General features: G+C 39.7%; 1 protein-coding gene across 2 annotated transcripts in view; it reads left to right on the plus strand.

The window, feature by feature from the left end:
* The first annotated feature begins 5,993 nt into the window (after positions 1-5,993).
* LOC149012159 (chromo domain-containing protein LHP1) overlaps positions 5,994-19,172 on the plus strand; it is a 48,948-nt gene continuing 35,769 nt past the window's right edge. The window contains exons 1-5 of one of the 2 annotated variants that reach the window (XM_089158053.1): positions 5,994-6,451; positions 6,588-6,613; positions 6,773-6,859; positions 6,983-7,285; positions 7,421-7,777. In XM_089158053.1, the coding sequence (XP_089014179.1) occupies positions 6,089-6,451; positions 6,588-6,613; positions 6,773-6,859; positions 6,983-7,285; positions 7,421-7,777 (1,136 nt within the window). In that variant the 5' untranslated portion in view covers positions 5,994-6,088. Of the gene's footprint in view, positions 6,452-6,587; positions 6,614-6,772; positions 6,860-6,982; positions 7,778-19,172 lie in introns of both variants that reach the window. The other variant, XM_089158052.1, reaches the window with a different exon arrangement.

The raw sequence follows: 19,172 nt of genomic DNA on the forward strand, positions 1-19,172 counted from the left end.
AGACCTACCCAGAGGAGGGCTAGCGTATAACTTAAAGCATGTCAACTGTTAGAGACTTGCATAGTTAGGAATCATAGTATTATTCATACTTTGCACTCATTCATATCATTTATGTATTTATGTTTTGTTGGATAATTGATGGGATTTGTGATTGTTTCTTACTGAGTTCTCTAGAACTCACTCCTTTATTTTGTATATGTTTATTAGCCTGCACATAAGAAGGAATTGTACAGGAAGATGGACTGCTTTCCTATGAAGGAACTATCCCGTATGAAGAGGATGTGGCACCGTCAGTGGGAAATGGCGATAGCCTGTGCGGGAGCTCTTGCGGGTGCATGGTGTCACATCCACTCAGCCGGTACCCCATTTGGAATACCCGGGAATGTGATCCACAGTCCAAGGAGCAAGATTCCTAGGTCCATGCCTCCCACATACACAATGACATAATCATGAACAAAGATAATCAAGGTAAAAACAACTAATACTAAGCATCATGAATAAGGTAAGATTAAATAAATCAGAGTGCGGAAGACAGATAACATCAAAGTGTGAACACAATCATAAAGGTGAGAGAAGGTATGATAACCACCCTCTCAGAGCAGCAGAAAAGAAGTGCGATAAAGTTAGTTACATGTCCAAGTATTTAAAAGATAAATCCAAAAACAAGTTAATTACAGGTCCAAATACTCCAAAAATACACCAGGAAAATGGGGCACTAAGCTAGGGTTTCCTCTACTCTAATAATAGTCTCCTCAATAGTACGGATGAAGTAAACCCAGCTCTGCCGCTCCCACACAACCTTGGGGCTAACCCTAGTGCGGATAGTAATCCTCCTCGGCACCAACACTCGGATCTTCACAGATGCCACTACCCGAAGGGTAGTATGCGGAATCATAGTCCGTCTCGAAGGGGGTGCCATCATAATCTTCGGTACCTGTAGGATAATCTAAAAACATTTGTACAAAAGGAATGAGTTCGAAGAATTCAGCAAGGTAGTTATTCCATAATTAGAAATCATACACATACAGAATATACATAATGCAATGTGATATGGAACATATGATGCAGTATGATTCTAACTCTATGAATGCTAGTCTCTAGGGTAGACATGCTTTAAGTCATAGCACCATACTTCTTTGGGTGGTCAGTCACTCCCCCTCAATCATACAAGATATCTTGGGTCTGCCAAGGAAGTTCGATAAAGTCATCTCAAAAACCATGGTAGGGGAATAGGTCACCGCTCTCTCACCTCACCGTTTGGTATAAGTACTGGCGCATGTCACAGTAAAGCCTAGCCCAATGCAAGTCATCTACTCAGTCGGTCAAGTCAGATCCAGATACGTCCATTCCTCGCCCCCAGGGATCCTTTTCGGTATCCTTCACACTAGAGTCAGCGAAATCCCAGATTTCGGACTCATCAACCCTATTGGTCATCCACAAATAGTAAACGGGAAGCTCTCACATCCTCTCACGGATTGGTTACCGGTCTTGAGCGCCCATGAGCCCAAGTCTAGCCATTTGCAATCCTACCAATAAATGTCCCCTTTCGGGTATCCGTAGCATTGTTTATGTCCCCTACCGGATTGTGACCGGCCTAGAGCGCCCATCCAACCATACACTACCACGGGTCGTTATGTCTCAATGCCCTTCCGATTCGGGTCTGACACGACAAGGATAAACCTAGCCACCCAACTAGACAGTCCTATGTATGTCATCCAATAACCCTGGAGAGTGTCGATAGGCACCATCGGAGAACATCCCATACTATTTCCTCCGATGCCTAAGGACAGAAGTGTCAATAGGACACTCCCCAATCCCAAGTTATACGTAAGCAATCACATATTCAAGTTCATCATCTTTCATGCATCCAATACATCTTATCATAAAAATTAAATCATGATATTGAAATGAATCATCATAGACATAAGTAAACAAGAATAGTAATGTAACATGACAAGAGTATGAAGATTTCAATACTACTGTTCTAACACATATATAACAGTCTTATAAATATTTAAAAGAAATCAAAAGATTCTATTCATAAGTAAGAACATAAATCATAAGTTGATGATTTATATGTTTATGGAGATAACCATCTTTACCTTGGGTTGAATTGATGATGAATTGAGAATACCAAGAAATAGTCCAAAAGAATTGTTAAGACCCTAAACAAACATCAATAATAAGTTAGAGAAGAAATTGGGAAGATCGGATACTAATTGGATCAAAACTGGCCAAGGTTGCTGTCAGCAACAACTTTGGTCGATGTTCTTGGTCGATGGTATCGACCAAAATTTCCTTCGGGACATAATAGTGGATTTTGGGGGTTTTCATTCGAAATTGGTTTTCCGGTGTTCGGATCAATCTGAAACTTTGAGGAATGCTTAACAACAGTAGTAGGATACTATAAGTCAAGAAATTTACCCAATCTAATGGTCCAAACAAAAAGCCCCAAATTGAGCTAACAAGTTCAAGTGACAAACATCATGGCATGAGTTGGGATTGATTGCATTGACATGGAAATGGCATGTAATAGCTAGGGGAACTAATAGAAATTCGATTGGAATCATATAGTAGTGATAAACATGAACATAGCATGCCCTACAACTCAGTTTGGTATAAAATGGCATGAAGTTAATAGAAAAATTAAGGAATACATATGCTAGGCATGAGATGGAGGCATAGCATCAATGGATGGTTAAGAAGATCATAGGTTAATCATGTGTGGACACTTGGAGTGGTGGTTGCAAGGTTGTAGCATCATTTCCAATGTCTCACCAGCAAGATAGGAATAGAAAAGAATAGAAAATAGTAGGATAGAGAGTGGAATGGTGATTCATACCTTGGTGTGGAAGATGTAGACAATAATCAAAGATAAACAATGAGTTTTTGATAAGGTGCCCTTCACATTAGCCAAGGAGTTGCTTTGGGAAGCTCTCCCCATGTTTTCAGGTGAGAAAATGATTGCAATAGGGCTCAAGGCTCGAGGTTATAATAAATAGAATGGGAATATTCCATGGAATCATTAACTTGGCAGACTGGAAAACTTTGGTCGATGGTATCGACCAAAATGCTTCTCAGCAGAAAAACAGGTTTAATTCAGCAACTTCAAGTAGGGTTTTGAAAGGCTAAATAATGTCAAATTGAGTGAGGTTTTATTCTACAATTCAATCAAGAAGTCTAGTTTCGGGGATACCTTCAGATTGTGCACAGGAGGTCATTAGGTACATCAACTAGATTAATCTTCTCCGATACACAGACTTTCCTTAAACACTGACAATGCATTTAAGCAAGGGGTATCATCATCAATGTCCATAGGCTCGGTCTCCGAATCATGATCATCAATCAGAATGGTCCATAAGTTTCTTCTACCACCGCTTCGGGTCTTCGGACCTAAATACAACAGTGGATCCGGGTTAGGGTTAGGGTTAGAATAGGGCTGGATATTACACATGGAGTGCGCTTATCGCACCTATTGATGGTCAAAGACGGAAGGTGGTTAGAAAGTTCGATCAACGAATGGAGAAGAACTGGAGGACTCCTCACCTTGATAAACTTGAGTCTAAGTTTATAGCCTTAGAAAAAGAAACCGGAAAGAAGATAATATAACTCTTTTGTTTACTTCCGCTGAACTCGTATTCATTTTTATTCATTATTCTTTCCTTTATTATTGTTATGGGAGTATTTGGACTCCTGTAATTCCTTTAATTCATTTATTGAACATTTTTTTCTCTTGATTGTCTATATTTGTATTTATTATTGTTCATAGACTAAAACCGTGAATCCTGTGACGGATCACTCCCACGGGTTGTCGGGCGGGTAACCGAGACCGACGAGTGGGGTGTGACACCTAGGGCTTGTTCGCACAATGGATTTTTCACATCTTATCGAGTGACCACATCTTCTTCTTCTTCTAAGAGATAGTGCAAGACTGCTTTAGCAATGGCAATGAAGATAGCTGCTTCGTCTGTCATTAGAACTGTTCTAGGTTCAGGGGGTTGTAGAACCATTATCCATCCCCATATCACTTCATGTATGAACCAAATCACGTTTTTCTATTCTTGTTTTGTTGGTCACTTTAAGTCATTGTTTAGAGTTCAAACACATCACTCTAATTTGATTCCCATGTTTGGCTATTCTTCTAGAACTTCGCCATAAAATATCCCCTCCCTAGGGAAAAATATATCTTTTTATCTATTGTTAGTTTTGACTCATAGGCTTTGTTGGTGATGATTTGCAAGTGAAAATGGTGCTAGGGATTTTTGTTCTTGCATCTGCGTTTCTTTATTTTCATGCATTTCTTTCCTAAAAATGTTGTAAATAGTGTAGAGGAATTTGCCGAACACTTGAAAGGTTGTTGTAATCACGATACTTCGTCAGAGCTGAAATGTACCAAATGTATTTTTCTTTAAGATATTTAGACACCCGATTTGTGCAATACGGGCTTCAAACGTGTCTTCACCCCAAGATCAGTTTGCCCAAACCTTTAAGGTTGTACCCCAGAAAGGTTACTTAAGGTGTAATTAGGTTATGCTCACTGCTTAACAGAATAACAACAAGGAAAGAGAGAGAGAAAGAGGAGGAGGAAATTCAGTGTAAAAAAATGAACTCGAAAATGGATTTATATAGAGCCCCAAAGGCTATGGGTGAAAGGGTAAGGTCACCCCCCTTTGTGAGGGTACCTATTCAGCTCAACTCCCTACAGGAAGGTACCTATTCAGCTGATCTCCCTAAGAGAAAGTGCCTCTCAAATGAGATCTCCACACTTTCACCCAACAATGGGCTTTTCGGATTAGGGCCCATGACAAAATGGACCTTCTGGATCAAGTCCTAAGTCCCAAGTCATATAAAATTATTTAATATTAATTAATATATAGTTATGTAACCATGGCTGAGTCATACCAAGGTTCATGCTTGATTCAAGTCGCACAGGGTTCGATGCTTAACCGCAAAGATATATTACATAGGTCTTTACCATATATAAATAAGATAATCAACTCCTTTTTGCCCGATGTGGGATTAAGGTTTTCGTTATAGAAATCATAAGATAAAAGACATGATTGAAACATATATTTAAATAAATAATAAAAGAATATACATAAGATTTTAACATATTTCTAACAAAGAGGCATCTATGGGAAGCAAGAAGATAGTTGGGGTGTTCTACAAGGCTAATGAGTATGCCTCAACAAATCCCAACTTTCTAGGTTGTGTGGAAAATGCCTTGGGCACACAATAATGCCTTCAGTCCCAAGGCATATAATAATGCCTTCAGTCCCTCACTCTTTGTTTTGCAAGGGGGGGGGGTTGAGTCTAGGTAGAACTATGTTCCATTTTGTAAAATTTTTAAAGTGTTAAACGTTTGAATGTAAAATGAAAAATTTATACTTGCATATGTACCCTAGCATTTTCTCTCACAACAGTTGAATTGATCCTTGTACATGTGGCGTGATGGCGATGAGTATTAGCCGTTGCAAAAAAAAAAAATCCATGAAGTTAATCCAGAGGGGTGGTTCAGTTGACCAACCATTCTACGTATGAGGTCAGAGTTCGAATCCCCCAAGATTAAGGGTGAAGCTCCATCTATATTAATTATATAAAAGCTCAGCTGAGTATGTAGTCAATGTGCTCATAAGCTGGTCTGGATGAACCCCATATCAAAAGAAAAAAAAAAAATTCCTTAGAAGTTTTTTTTTTTTGCACATGGAAGAAGATCTTTTTGGATATGATTTTTTTTTGGGGTGATTTCCCGTTTTGGCGTAAGATTTTGGGGTGAAATTTTGGGTGGTGTTTAATGCTGATGAAGTGAGTGGGTGTGAGGGTGTGTGAGGGAAAGGGAGGACGCCTCCATGCCTTTTACCCCGCCCAAATGGACTTCACTTGTAATTTTGTATTGAAAAATGAAAAAAAAAAAGTAGACAGACAGAAATTCAAATGGAATGAATAATAGAAGGAATTTAATGTGATGTTTTCCCGGCTGGAGTGGCTCCTGATATAAATTGGGGCTTCCGCCCACTCAAAAACAATTGCCAGCTTATTGCCAGTTGAGGAGAGCGCCGGTGTGAAAATAAGAACGAGTATTGCCAGGATGAAAGGAGGGAGGAAGAAAATGGAGGTTTCGCAAGCGCTGCGGCCACATGACGAATTTGGTAACGTAGATGGAACAGGCGGCGTTGGCGCTGCCAGTTTAGGAGAAGCTGGTGATGTTACCGTTGTGGTAGGTGTGGGTGGCGAAGGTGTAGTTTTGAATGAGGAGGAGGAAACGGCGCTAGCCACGACGGAAGAGGTCAATGAGGGGGAGGAGGACGAGGACGAGGACGGGGAAGGAGAGGAAGCAGGATTCGGCATGGAGGATGGAGACGACGACGAAGTTGGGGCTGAGGGAGAGGGGCCCAAACTGGCTGAAGGTTTTTACGAGATTGAAGACGTTAGGAACAGAAGGGTTCGCAAGGTATGCTTTGCAGAGCTCTCTCTCTCCTCTCTCTCTTTTTCTTTTTCTCTCATTTGTTTCATTCTTGTTGGTTATCGGACTTAATTCGTTTTGGTTTTTCTCTTGCCATGGACGAAATTGATGAATGGGACATAAGGGGCAAGTCCAATATCTCATCAAATGGTGAGTAATAACTACTTCCTCTGGCTCTGTTCCACTCAGTTACACTACTTTCTTTTGCTTAAGGCTTAAGTCCAGAGTATTTCTTCGCCTCTTCCCGTCCCCTCTTTGTTCTCACTCTCTCTGATGTGATGATGTCTTCGTTGTGGTGACTACTTTCAGGCGTGGTTGGCCAGAGACAGCCAATACCTGGGAACCGTATGAAAACCTACAGTCATGCTATGATGTCATTGAAGCATTTGAAGAGAGGTTTTCAAGTCCCCCTCTTTCTTTTTTCTCCCTGTTATCTATTTCGCATTTTTATGTCCTAGATTGTCTGGCTAAGTGCTTATTGTATCACTTTTTATCTTTTCTTTTTCCGCTTCTATATAGTCGTCGTGCAGGCAAGAGTAGATGGTCTCGCTCTTCCCGGAAACGTAAGCGCAAGACTGGAACTACTCATTCTCAACCCAAGAGGAAGCAGCGCTCTACTCCAAATTCATCTATCGCGAAGCTCAGAGGAACAGTTGATAGTCAGCCTTCTACAACTCTTGACAACGCAAGCCTCTTTAATGTCTCTCCTCCTGACAGAGTCGAAGCAGGCAATGCAACTGATGGCAACACCTGTTGGGATACAAATAACAAGCGTGAAGACATCAACAATGAGAAGCCCACCCAGCAGCCAAATGATGACGGGTCTGTAAATGTGTCCCTGGAACCAGTAATTAATAAAGAAGCATATGGAGGTGATCCTGAACTGAGTGAGCTCAAAGGGATCACTTCGCATGAAATAAATAATGGAAAATTTACTGTATATATCCTTGATGCTAGGACTAATGAAGATGGGCTTTCGAAGGCCAAGGACGTAGAACTGGATCGGAACAGTCGCTTCACTGGGGCCAGAAGGAGGAAGACTGGATCTGTGAAAAGATTCAAACAGGAATCGGTCTCTTCTGAACCTGGCAGGGTTCCAAATCCAGCTGCAATACGTGGCATTATATCTTCTGATAGGGTTAAACCTCGTGGGGTGGCAGATGGTGGGACCTTGGGGGAGGATGTAGCTGATAAGTCTAAGTTGGATTATTTCACAAATTCCTCATCTATTGCTAAGATCATCAAGGTAGTTAGCTATTCAGCTTCCATATCTAACAATGTTCAAGATGCATCCGTAAACTTTTTGGTTTTAAGGTATGTAATTTATGCTACCTAATCTCTTTTTGTGAAATTCTGATTGAATTATAAATGGATGGTAATCGTATCCTTCATTCAGTGCCCTATAATAAGCCACAGGTTCTTGTGAGGGTCCATTTGGGGCGAAAAATTATTTTGCTAAGCACCAAATTCATGTTGTCCAGGCATACTTTCTATGTGAGGATCATCTGCCATTCTGCGGTTTATTTCATGTTGATTCTTCTAAAACTGTTAGAAAGAAGAAATCTGGCCTCTGTTGTTGCCATTTGCATATTTAGTTTATGGTTGTTCTTGGGTTGTAATTGCACTATCTTGTCAATAGCTTGGAGTGTGAGATGTGTTTTGTTGTTGTCTTCTCTGCCTAACTGATGTATCTAACTTGATAATTTTATTCCAGTTGCCTAATAGGACTCTTGCTATAAATATGTGACTTTTTCCACATTTATTATGAAATTATATTGTGGTATTTATTTCTCAAGAAAATAATTTGTACACATACTATTTGCGTATTCTGCAAACTTACTAAGTATTACCAAGACTGGAAATCTGACCCTTGATTCTATAATGGCATTAAATGGTCTTAATGGGTTGAATAGTTACAAAAAGATGATAATGAATAGATTTAGTGGCAAAGAAAAGGATTTATGGTAACTTTTATGTTCAACTGGAGTTTGTAAGGAAGCTTGATAATTAAGGTTGGGTGTAAGAGTATATGGTCTAGGATTTGTGGGTAAAGGGATAACAATCTTTTGGGATAGTATTTGGTATTGGGAAGAAAAATGATTTACTTAAACCTCTATGACGCAGGAGCAGTTCCTTAGACCAGGCCAAATCTGTATAGGGATCCATATGAATATGATTTGCATCAACTGGAATTGTGAGACCAGCAGCATAATTAGTCTATTTATTAATTAATTAATTTATTTAGGTCTCTTTCTTTTTTCTGTATGGTGGTGGGGTTGGGTGAGTATTTTAGATTTTATTAGTTTAGTGTGTCATGCAACTGTTGGGACAAGGCTTTTTGTTGTTATTGTTAGTTATTTTGTCCGTCATGTAACTGTTTTTGTTTTAATAGGCTGAGTATTGGACAATTTGACACTTCAAGTCCAAGTTTTGATTCAGTTTGGAGTTCAAATTGAAGTCTCATTTCAATTTTTAGTTAACGATTAAGATTATTTGAATTTGGAGTCTCTTTATTTTGCCTTTAAATACTCTGCAACTCGTCAGTTGATTCCAAGTTTCCAACTTTGGGAATGAAGTTTATTTGAGCTGTGCTGGATAGTAACAAGGTCACATGATATCTCTCTCGTTTCGGAACTTCTTGCTTTGTACTTGCCACTAGCCTTGCTTGCAGCCCCACCTTTTTTCTGGATCTTTAAGTCATTGAAACCCTCTTTTTCTTGCTGGATTTAATGGGGCTGTTTATTGGAAATCTATGCATAAAAAATATTGATTCCATTGGAAGCTTGTCGACTAAGTTTTTTAATCTGCAACTCTGGCTCTCTCAGTTTTGGAGAGTGAATGATGGGTTAGAGATAAAGATCTTTTGTTCTTTCCCTTTAATAAAATAATTAAAACCCTTTTAATCCTCCTTCCAATAATACCTCTATCTTTACCTCCTCATTTTGTTTTTCTTTTTTTTATTGTTGAAGAATATCCCTTCTCCTCATCATACATATGATGCTATTGCCCTTTTTTATTTATATCAGTTTGGATTTCATTAATTACAGAATTGCCACCAGTTATTAATATTATTATTATTATCATTGTTGTTGTTGTTGTTATTCTTCTTCTTCTTTATCGTTTAAGCTCTATTGTCTAGAGTGGGCTCATAGCCAACTCAACAGGGTCAAGGGAAGAACCAGTGTTAAGTTAGGATAGGCTAGAGTAAATTTGGCTAGGTTTGTGATGCAGTGTCCGAGACCTCCAAGTGGAAGACCAAGCGGAGGGCCGAGAGAACCCCCTACGGTTGCTACCCAGCAGCTAGGTCTCCTTTCCAGCTGCTTATTTATAGTTTTATTTCAGTTTACTTTAATTTATTTGATAGTACCAGTGGCAGAATTGTAATTCTATCCAAGTGAGGGGCAAATTAGGCATGTGAGTCTTTCTTTGTTTTAAACATGTGGTTATTTGTTATTTTAAGTATTCCTTGTACAGGTCTTAACTATAAAGGCCTCGTAGTGTCTGAGTTCAGTTAGAATAAGGCAGGGAATCAGATCAGATTAGGAGTTTCAGTCCCATAATTTGTATAAATAGACCCCTCCACTTGATGGGGTGTGATCAGATTTGAGTTTTAAATAGAAAGCCTCTTTTCGAGTAATTCCTTGTGTATTTGTTGGTAAGTTCTGGTTTTGTCAATTGGGAATTGAAGATCCAAGAATGAGAAGGGTTCTAAAGGTGAAATCCAACCTAGACACCTGCAGTTGGTTGAAGAGATGAGTTCAGCCTTCATTCTCCATTTGAGTATTCCATCCCAAGGCGTCATCCAGGTATTGACAGCCTATACTCCATTCTCCTTCTCATATCTCCCGTTTTCTATTTTTCTTGAACTTTCTGTGTTCTTCTTTGTGCCCCTTAAAAAAAGAGAATTTTCTGAGTTCCCAAGACACCCAAAATTCGAGTTCAGATTTATGCTAATCTAACCGTTAAATCTGTCCTACACTTTAGGTACATCACCCCCCAACTATAATGACCTAGATCCTAGTTTGATTCCATTAATGACCATCCAATTTCAAGATATAAATATTTTCTTGAATTTTCATACTCCCTCAGTCCCCTAAAATAAGCCCCCGTATCTTCTAAATTCACCATCCAAACTAGGGGAATCATCCCATAACTTTTTATCCAATATCTCAATTACTTGCCCCATCCCATCATATATTCCACCATTCTAAATTTCTCCAAAACTAACACCCCATCCTTCTTGACACTGTTTCATTCCAATAAACCCAACCAGGGAGTTTAGAGGCACTAGTTTAAACCCAATTACCCAGTCAGAAACCATCCTATACACCATACCTGAAATCAAGATTTAGGCCTTGAAATTAGTCTAGCCTTAGAGATCTTGGAAGACTATATTTGAGTAAGGCTGCATCAGGTTGTGGATGTTATTTCGAGATGTGGCTATGATGGGGTTATTTACTTAGTAATAGGTGTGAAAGATTTACATGGAAAGTCCCATTGAACTCATATGGAAGTGCTAAGGTTTGGTTTCCCGACAAATGTGTTAGGTTTCAAGGGGTTTGAAGACATAAGGCAAAAATGGGGTGATGCATGGTAAAATCTTGAGATGTGTTTGGGGGCTTAAGGGTTCTCTCTTCGGGCTGAAACTTAGAATCCAGGAATGTGAATACCTAGGAAAGAGGGTTGCCTCAATTTTTCCCTTTGGGGGGTGGGTTGTTGGGGATTGGGTGTGGGACATTGATAGCCTTACAAAGAGAGTCCTAATAGAGTTAGGACTTCAACCTAAACAGAAATCCTTACTGAGTTTGGACGCAGGTCTTAACGTTGGACCGTTACAGGGATTCCATAGTGTGCTGCCTTATGACAATCTAATTGAATTTACAAACATAACTGAATCAAATAATGAAACTAGATTGTCCTATCCTAGCCATGGAAGAATTACTAAAAAGCCAATACCAGGAGATACAACTAGAAGAAGTCTTGTCCCAACTAAATGCGGTTGGCTATATTAGTTCTTGCCTTCCAATCAACCCTGTCTGAGGCTATACTAGATATAAGGCCTAGGTTATGCATATATCCTTGCTCACATTTCTCTTTAGGTTATTTTAGCTTTGCCCCTAGTTCTTCTAATTCCCACAAACTGGATTAAATTGCTTCTTCGTATAGGGGCATTTACAGGTGTCCTTACCAAGCCATACTTAATTGGAAAAGAAATAAAGAAGAAAAAGAAAAAAAGAGAGAGTCAAGTATGGGTCAACTTGAGCCCATTGTTTTGTCATTGGGTAACAACCATTGGATTTGTGTTGTACCTTGGCCTCCCACTTGGTGTAGGTCTTGGGACCTATGTTAGGGTATTTTGCTCCAGTTTTTGTGTTACTCTAGGTCTCTAATTTTATTTTCTTAAAAGTGATCCATATTTGATCCTTTAATTTGGGGCTTTATGGAGGATAATGTGGGTTATGCTGGGGTACAAGATGGTTCCTCAAAAGATTTTATAGCAACCTGCAACAACAGTTTGAAATTGTGCCGCATAAAATGAAGAAAATATGATATTTATAATGGAAGAATGGAAGTGGAACGTCGAATATAAAGAGTAGGAGAAATTGATTTTCATATTTAGGCCCTCGTGGGAATTACAGACTTCCAAGTGTTGCCAATAGTAATTTTTTTTGATCATTAAATGATAGAAGTCGCGCGAGTTTATTCGCAATTCAAATTCATAACTTGACTTTAAAAAATGTGACCTGATCAAATAGAGAGTAAGCTTTGGAGGAAGGGGGATGGAAGGATAAAAATAATTGTGAGATCAATAAAGTAGAGGATAACTAGTTCCAAATAATTTTACATGAATACCTACCTCTTGTGGTACCTATTGTGTAGTATGTCAAACATTTCCCGTTTGTATTCTAATTAACTTTTGAGAAATGTCTCTTCCTCATGATTGGTTTGAGGGCGATCTACTCTTCGGTTATACCCAAGCACTGCCCTCTCTCTCCATTAACCCTAGAGCTTGGTCCCCCCCCTTCCCCTTTCTCTTCCGAGTTTGTCCTCATTTGGTCTCTCCTCCCCGACCCCCACCCCCCCCCCCCCAAAAAAAAAAAAAAAAAAAAGAAAAAAAGAAAAAGAAAAGAAAGAATGAAAGAAAAAACTAACTCCTTTGGCTCCCCTTGAAGAATTCTACCTTCTCCATTGCCTTTGCTTGAAATCAAGTGTACAATCGCTCCTCCCCCCCTAGGGCAGTTCCCTGGGCCAAGCTCACTTGGTTCAAAGGCCACATCCCTCGCCAAGCCTTCACTACCTGGTGTACTTCCTTCTGTGGTCTCCTACCCAAACCCTTCTCATCCATCATTCCATCCCTACCAACCTATCTTGCATCTTTTGCATTGTTGATGAGACTATCCCTCACTTTTTTTTACTTGCCCTTTCTCCCATCCCATATGGCTTCTTGCCCTCTCCTCTATTTGGCCTAGATTCAGACACTCTCAGCCCTTGGACATTGAGTGCCGTTGGTTTGGTTATACTTTTGGAGGTTCTTTGATCACGAACACTATAAGAAGCTTCTTCTTGAGTTCTACATCTCGGATATTTGGATGGAGCGCCACTTCTGTAGATGGACTACCAAATCGAGATCCTTCGACTTGGTTTGAAAGGCCATTTGTGATGATGTTAGCGCTAAGCTCTCTTTTTTGCATTGTAAGCCTCTTGTATATTCCCAAAGGAGTAGGTGTATTGTTGTTACCTTACTCTTGATAGTTCCTTCTTGTTCTCTTCTAGGCGCTCTTAGCTTGGCTTTTGTCCCCCTTGTATCTACTTTCTTTCCCTTTAGGGTGTTTGTAAAAATAATCACACACCCCAACACCCCCCCCAAAAAAAAAGAAAAAAAGAAAAGAAAAAAAAGAAGCTTTTGAGAAATGTTGGTATGAGTTCAAACTGAAGTTGAACTATCTTAGTTTAATCCCTCGACCGTTGATGTGTTCCCATACTTAAATAAAATCAATTGCAAACGCACCCTCAAAATTGCTGCTAACATATATTCCATACTAGGTTGAAAGAAGAAAGTTTAGACTAGGACAAGATTCCATTTGGTTGGTTGTATTTAAGTACAATATGCATCACGTGTGAAAAAACACCCATTTCTCTCATGTTTCGTATCATGGTATTAACCACTTGTTACCATTTAATCCAAGATTGTTGGCTAGACACAATAATGCAGAGTGAGGTTGTACTTAGGAAAAAAAAAAAGAAATGGCCAGCTACCCAGCTGACGGCAGATATGATTTTGGGCTGCCATGTCAGCAGCCGTGAGTTTTCCTTATCTGGTTTGTTTTTGTTTTTTTTTATCTTATTTGTGGTGCAGGAACCAAGCCTTTCCACACCAAAATGGAAGCTCAAGACTAGGAAAATCCCCTAGGGTTGCCACACAGTAGCACTTGAATAAAGTAATTTTCATTGTTATAGTACAATTTGATTGGGTCTAAGACTTGCTATCTAGCCTAATTTAGGCCTTCTAAACACAGTAGTGACCTTAAAAAAAACAACTATATATGTGATTTCTTTTTCGACTCCCATGTTTGGATACTTTGCGCTGAAGTCGCACACTTATAAAACGTAGTAGTGTACACGTCATATACTTAATATTTATGCATATGTTAGTGTTCAAAACTCAAAACAATTTAATGCATCATGCATTGCTTATGTTCATCATCAATTTTCAAATTACAATTCATGTGATACGATGAGTATAAATTTAAATAAAATTCCAAGATTACCGAGATCTTATAGAGATATCCAAGATATTGGCGAGAGCTTGCCAAGATTTGACTAATATATGTCCAACATCTTACCAAAGTAGACGAGATATTGTTGAGATATCTGAGATATGACCGAGATACACAAAATATGAGTCATATGATCTAGTACGAGATAAGGGCAAGATCTTTGTGAGATTTGGTAAATTTTGTCTTGCCACTTGTCTCGTCTCACTTTGAAGCGGGATACGTCGCTAGTTCTCGAACCATGCTTGTGGTCCATGTTAAGGTCTGGTTTTCTTTTAGTTGTTTTACTTTCCATGTATTTAAGTCAATTACGAGTTCCAGTTTAAATAAAACTCCTTTTCCTTGTTTGTTAGTACTTCCACCCTGCAGGTGTCCTAGAGATTTGTTATAAATAGCCTGTCCCATTTGATTGGAGGCTATCATTCAGTGTATTAGTTTCTCAGCTTTGAGTCTTCATTTTTGTCTTTGCTGTTGCAGAAATTGTTTTGTTCAATTTTGTTCAATAGCCCATTGCATTCAAGGTGAGGTCCTTGATGTGGCTGGAAGGACAGTCTTCTACAACTCTTATCTCCATTTGATCCAACCATCTACAGAGCTCCCCCTCTAGGTATCTGGCAGCCAACCCCATCCCCCTTCTCCTAACCCCCTTCAATTTCTGTTCCCACATTCAATCCATTCTGCCCTCCAAAATCAAGAAACCATTCTTGAGATACCTCTCTTTCCTTTTTGATCTCAGTTTAACCAAAACTGACCAGCCAATCCCAAGTTATCTGAATTCTTGATTTGTAATACCAAAATCAAGAAAATAACTTTCAATCTATCAATCCAAAACGTTCCAAACTTGGTGAGAGTAACCCTGAAAGTAAAGCTTAAACTCTATCCAAGTTTCAGCCGGTTCTGACCCCTTTTGAACCAGGTCATAAAAGGCAATAGAGTTTTCACTCCTATCAACAATTTGCCCTGATTTCTTGAAACCTATCCTAAACCCCTAGAATTCAATCCGAACCACTCTATACGCATCTATCATAACCTATCTGTCACAATCATAAAATTAGCTCAATACCAATTGGGACCACACTCCTTAGGCCTTCCCATAATCCATAACCAAAATTACCCTTCCCATTTATTTTTGAGCCTGGAATTAAGCATAACCTAAAGATCTTGGCAGCTTGGTCCTTATTCAGTTGAGGCTACATCAGTTTGAGTCCTTATGTTCAAGTCCTGTGGACCCTTTTAGCAGTGTTTCTGAGAATATTTATTTTATTTTCATTGTAAGTAGTTAGTTTCTATCTCCAGAATAGTAGCTCACATTAGCTCAGAAACTGATTGTCTTTTAACCCAAGTAGAAGTCAAGGTTAGAAGTTTCTAATTTGGGACCAATTTTAATATACCAAATTACATCCTTCAGAGTCTTCAGACATCTGATGACATGTGTGAACCAACGACCAGAACAAGGCGACCTTGGGGGTACACAAGCGCACCCCAACTAGTCCTCTTGGTTGCCTTGAACTTGGAGGGAAAGGGCATACCAGCCAAGTGAAAAAGGTCAGGTAAGGTCAGGCATAGAAGCAGATATAACTTATAAGGACAACTCTGCACCATACCAAGTCATAGGTTTGGCAAGTAGGAGCCTAAGAAGGATGAGATGGAGGTAAGAAGTCACTAATCCCAGCAGTTGGCCCTATTAAGCTGGGTGCCTGTTTCACTTGGGTCGGTACCATCAAATCATCAGCTAGCAACGAGTAACTGCCTCCCCAAGGTATCTGATGTGCCAGCTCATAAAATCAACATTCTTCCCCAACAAGTAAGCAACCCAGCATCATATTCTACTTGAAGAATGGCTTTTTTACCAAACACCGATCCTTTCCTAATAGGTCTTAATGTCAAGATCTCCTTCTTGAAATATAACACCTACCGAATTGGGACACCATGAACAACTCTAGCATCGTAGACCCTATAAATGCCAAGATATGGGCTTAGACTAGACACTTATTTATATTAAACTTCCTGGAGCCTTTTTTGGTTGTTGTTTAGGGATAAATATAGTTCCTAGAGTTTATCTGTTGGTAGAGAGAAACCTGATTAGACATTGAAAACCTTTGCTGGAACAGAGCAGCACTCCCTTGCTCATCTGTTACTCTGTGGAGGTCAGCTTGTCCGCAAGAGAGTTCTTGAACAGTTTTTTGATGGAACGTTTGCTATGCTATTTCATTCCAATTTATAAAAGCAACCTATAGGGGATATAGCAGCGCACGAGTCACTCTAAACTATTGCTGTCATACTTGTTTGCTTCTTTTGCAATTTGCCTTGGTGTTTGATCCTGCTGACTTGTTGTGGTGGGAACCTGGAAGGTTACTTTCAGTTGCTGTTCTCCCCATGCAAGTTTCAGCCTCATCTGCCTTTCAGATCAGCTGCTATTGGATTTCTATCTAGAACCCTTCAAAACCTGATTTCGTAGCCTTCTGGTGAAACTGATATCTGATAGGGGGGAAACTTGCTGCTGATCTTTATGGCTTCAAGATCTCCACAACTCCATACCTGTCCCAGCACCTTAACCCAACTCCAGGGTGGTCCTTGTCACATCGAAGCATTCCAGCCCTATGCCCATCAAGCTAGACCATTTCCCTCTTTCAGATCCTGTTTGGGACTGAAGGTCTCAATTGTCTCATCACTGACGGAGACTGACTGATCATCCTTTCCCCCACGATCTGAGGAGTGGGGGCCGAGATCTCATCCATAGCCTGTGGCACAAGCCATTGTTCCAACATCGGGCTTTGAGCCGACCGACTCTCCCTTCCCCAGCTCCTGTTAGGCACAAAGATATCCCTATTTTTTAGCAGCTTAGTGAGGGGTGGTCTTTTTACTGTTTTTAATCATCCACCCAATATCTTAGACTGATCAGTTCTGCGTATACAATCGCAAATTCAAAAAAGGGAGTCTAGTCTATTAGAGTAGACTCATCTTCTGAATCGGAATAATAACAAGCAACCAAACTAGATAAGCAGCACAAGCCACAGGTTCCACCAAGTGTCGCCTGGTCACCATCACCATTGTCAGTCCCTTTGCCCTCAACCCTCATTAACTTTACCCATCATGCAAAGAAGAAAGAGCATAGAGGAGAAGAGGGGTATATGGAACTGGAAGGAGAGATTACCCCTTCTTCATTGCCAACTTGGATCTAGACTGTTTTATTTTCTTTATTCCATTAATCATCATAAGGTGTAGGGGGTGGTCCTCTCTCTCTCTCTCTCTCTGTCCTGTCGTCTTACTTTGTCGGCATACCGACTCAAATATTTACTTTGTATTCAATTCCATTAATCATCATCGTGGATGGGCGAACAGAAAGTCCTTAATCTAAAACTCTATGGTGGCTAGACTAACTAATATATAAGCTAAGATCAAGGATGACTTAGCCCCGATCATTCCATGTCAGGGAATTAACAACAATGACAGATATTAGTAATAGACAGAAACTGGAAATATAGAGTCTGAAACAAACCTGTCCCCAAAACTTTAATCAGCCTTGGCTGGGTGAATCTTGTATAGTAGTGATCAACTGCTGCAAGTTTCATTGGATTCCAATGGTTGATTGTGAAACATGACCCAAACACCAAATTAGTGATGAGGTGGCTGTAGGCAAAATTACCCAGTAGAATGAACTCCAATTTGGAGAGAATGGTGTTCTTAGTACATAAGATTATGCTTCAAATTGGAGATGATTTCGCTGGCTGGAATTTTAGTTTTGGAGGTGGACTGAAATTAGAACCTAGTGGTTTATGGAAGACGTTAAATAGACCTTGAAGTGATGGTGATATGGAAAGGAAAGCTAGTAAACACAGCAGGGTTTGTGAGTTGGGGGCAGAGAAGGGACTTTATTATGTACAAATTGAGAGGTTTCCGCAGCTACAGTGACACTGCAGTTTAAACAGAAGAGGTTCTGTTCTCTTCCAGCAGTGCAAAAAATTTGATGGTGGTTTTCTTCACTCAGCAACTGCTCACAAACTCCAGCACGGGTAACTTGAACAGTAGAAGAAAGAGGATAGATGGATTCAGCCCTCTTAGTAGAGCTCTTTCAGCCCTAGGATTCTGCAGCCAACAGAAAGGTTCCATAGACCCTAGGTGTTTAGTTCTCATAGCAAGATGCTCACCCTGCATTATTGAATAGTCAAATCATTGTGCTGAACATCCAATTACGTATTTATGGTGCATGGGTTTGCTCAACATAAAAAATTAAAAACTAGACCTTGCTGAGTTACTCAGCTTATATTCTCAGCAATAATATGACAAAAAATTTCTGTCTGAAATTAGAGACTAGCCTATCTATATCAACAATCAAAATAGAAACTAAGGGAATTACATAATTAGAATCTCCGAAAAGGTCAATCAGTTTCTAGACTTCTGCCTTGCTGCCATCTCAATGGTGTTAATATATCTACTGCTTCCTCTTTGTTTCTGATTACCTATTGCCAATTTATGCCTTGTCCTTTGGTGCAGGTAGGAAGCCCGCCCACACCAAGTGAAAGACCAAGACTAGGACAACCCCCTAGGGTTGCTCCCCAGCAGCTCATTTATCTTGTTTTGTTTCAGTTTCTAGCTTAGTTTGACGGACAGTGGTGAACTTGCAATCCTGCCCAATCCAAGGGCATATTAGTAATTCTTCGAATTTTATTTCAAGTCATTAAGAGGCCTACGATTTAGGGTCCTAATCCATGTACAGCTCTGAAATATAAATGCCTATTTCCTATTCAAGGACAGTTGTTTCTATTTTAAGTTAAGAGTCCAGCTTGGAGCGCAAATCAGTTAGTACTGTAGCATAAGAAGTATAAATAAGCCCCTCCTCTCAATGGGAAGGCTCCCAAGTTTTGCATGAGTAATAAAGCTTCTCAGTTCAAGTATTCTCTTGTGTTTTGCTACTGCAAATATTTGTTTTGTTC

This window comes from Hakea prostrata, chromosome 6, assembly GCF_041222555.1.
Source record: "Hakea prostrata isolate BN-2017 chromosome 6, UWA_Hpros_2, whole genome shotgun sequence".
Lineage (NCBI taxonomy): Eukaryota > Viridiplantae > Streptophyta > Magnoliopsida > Proteales > Proteaceae > Hakea > Hakea prostrata.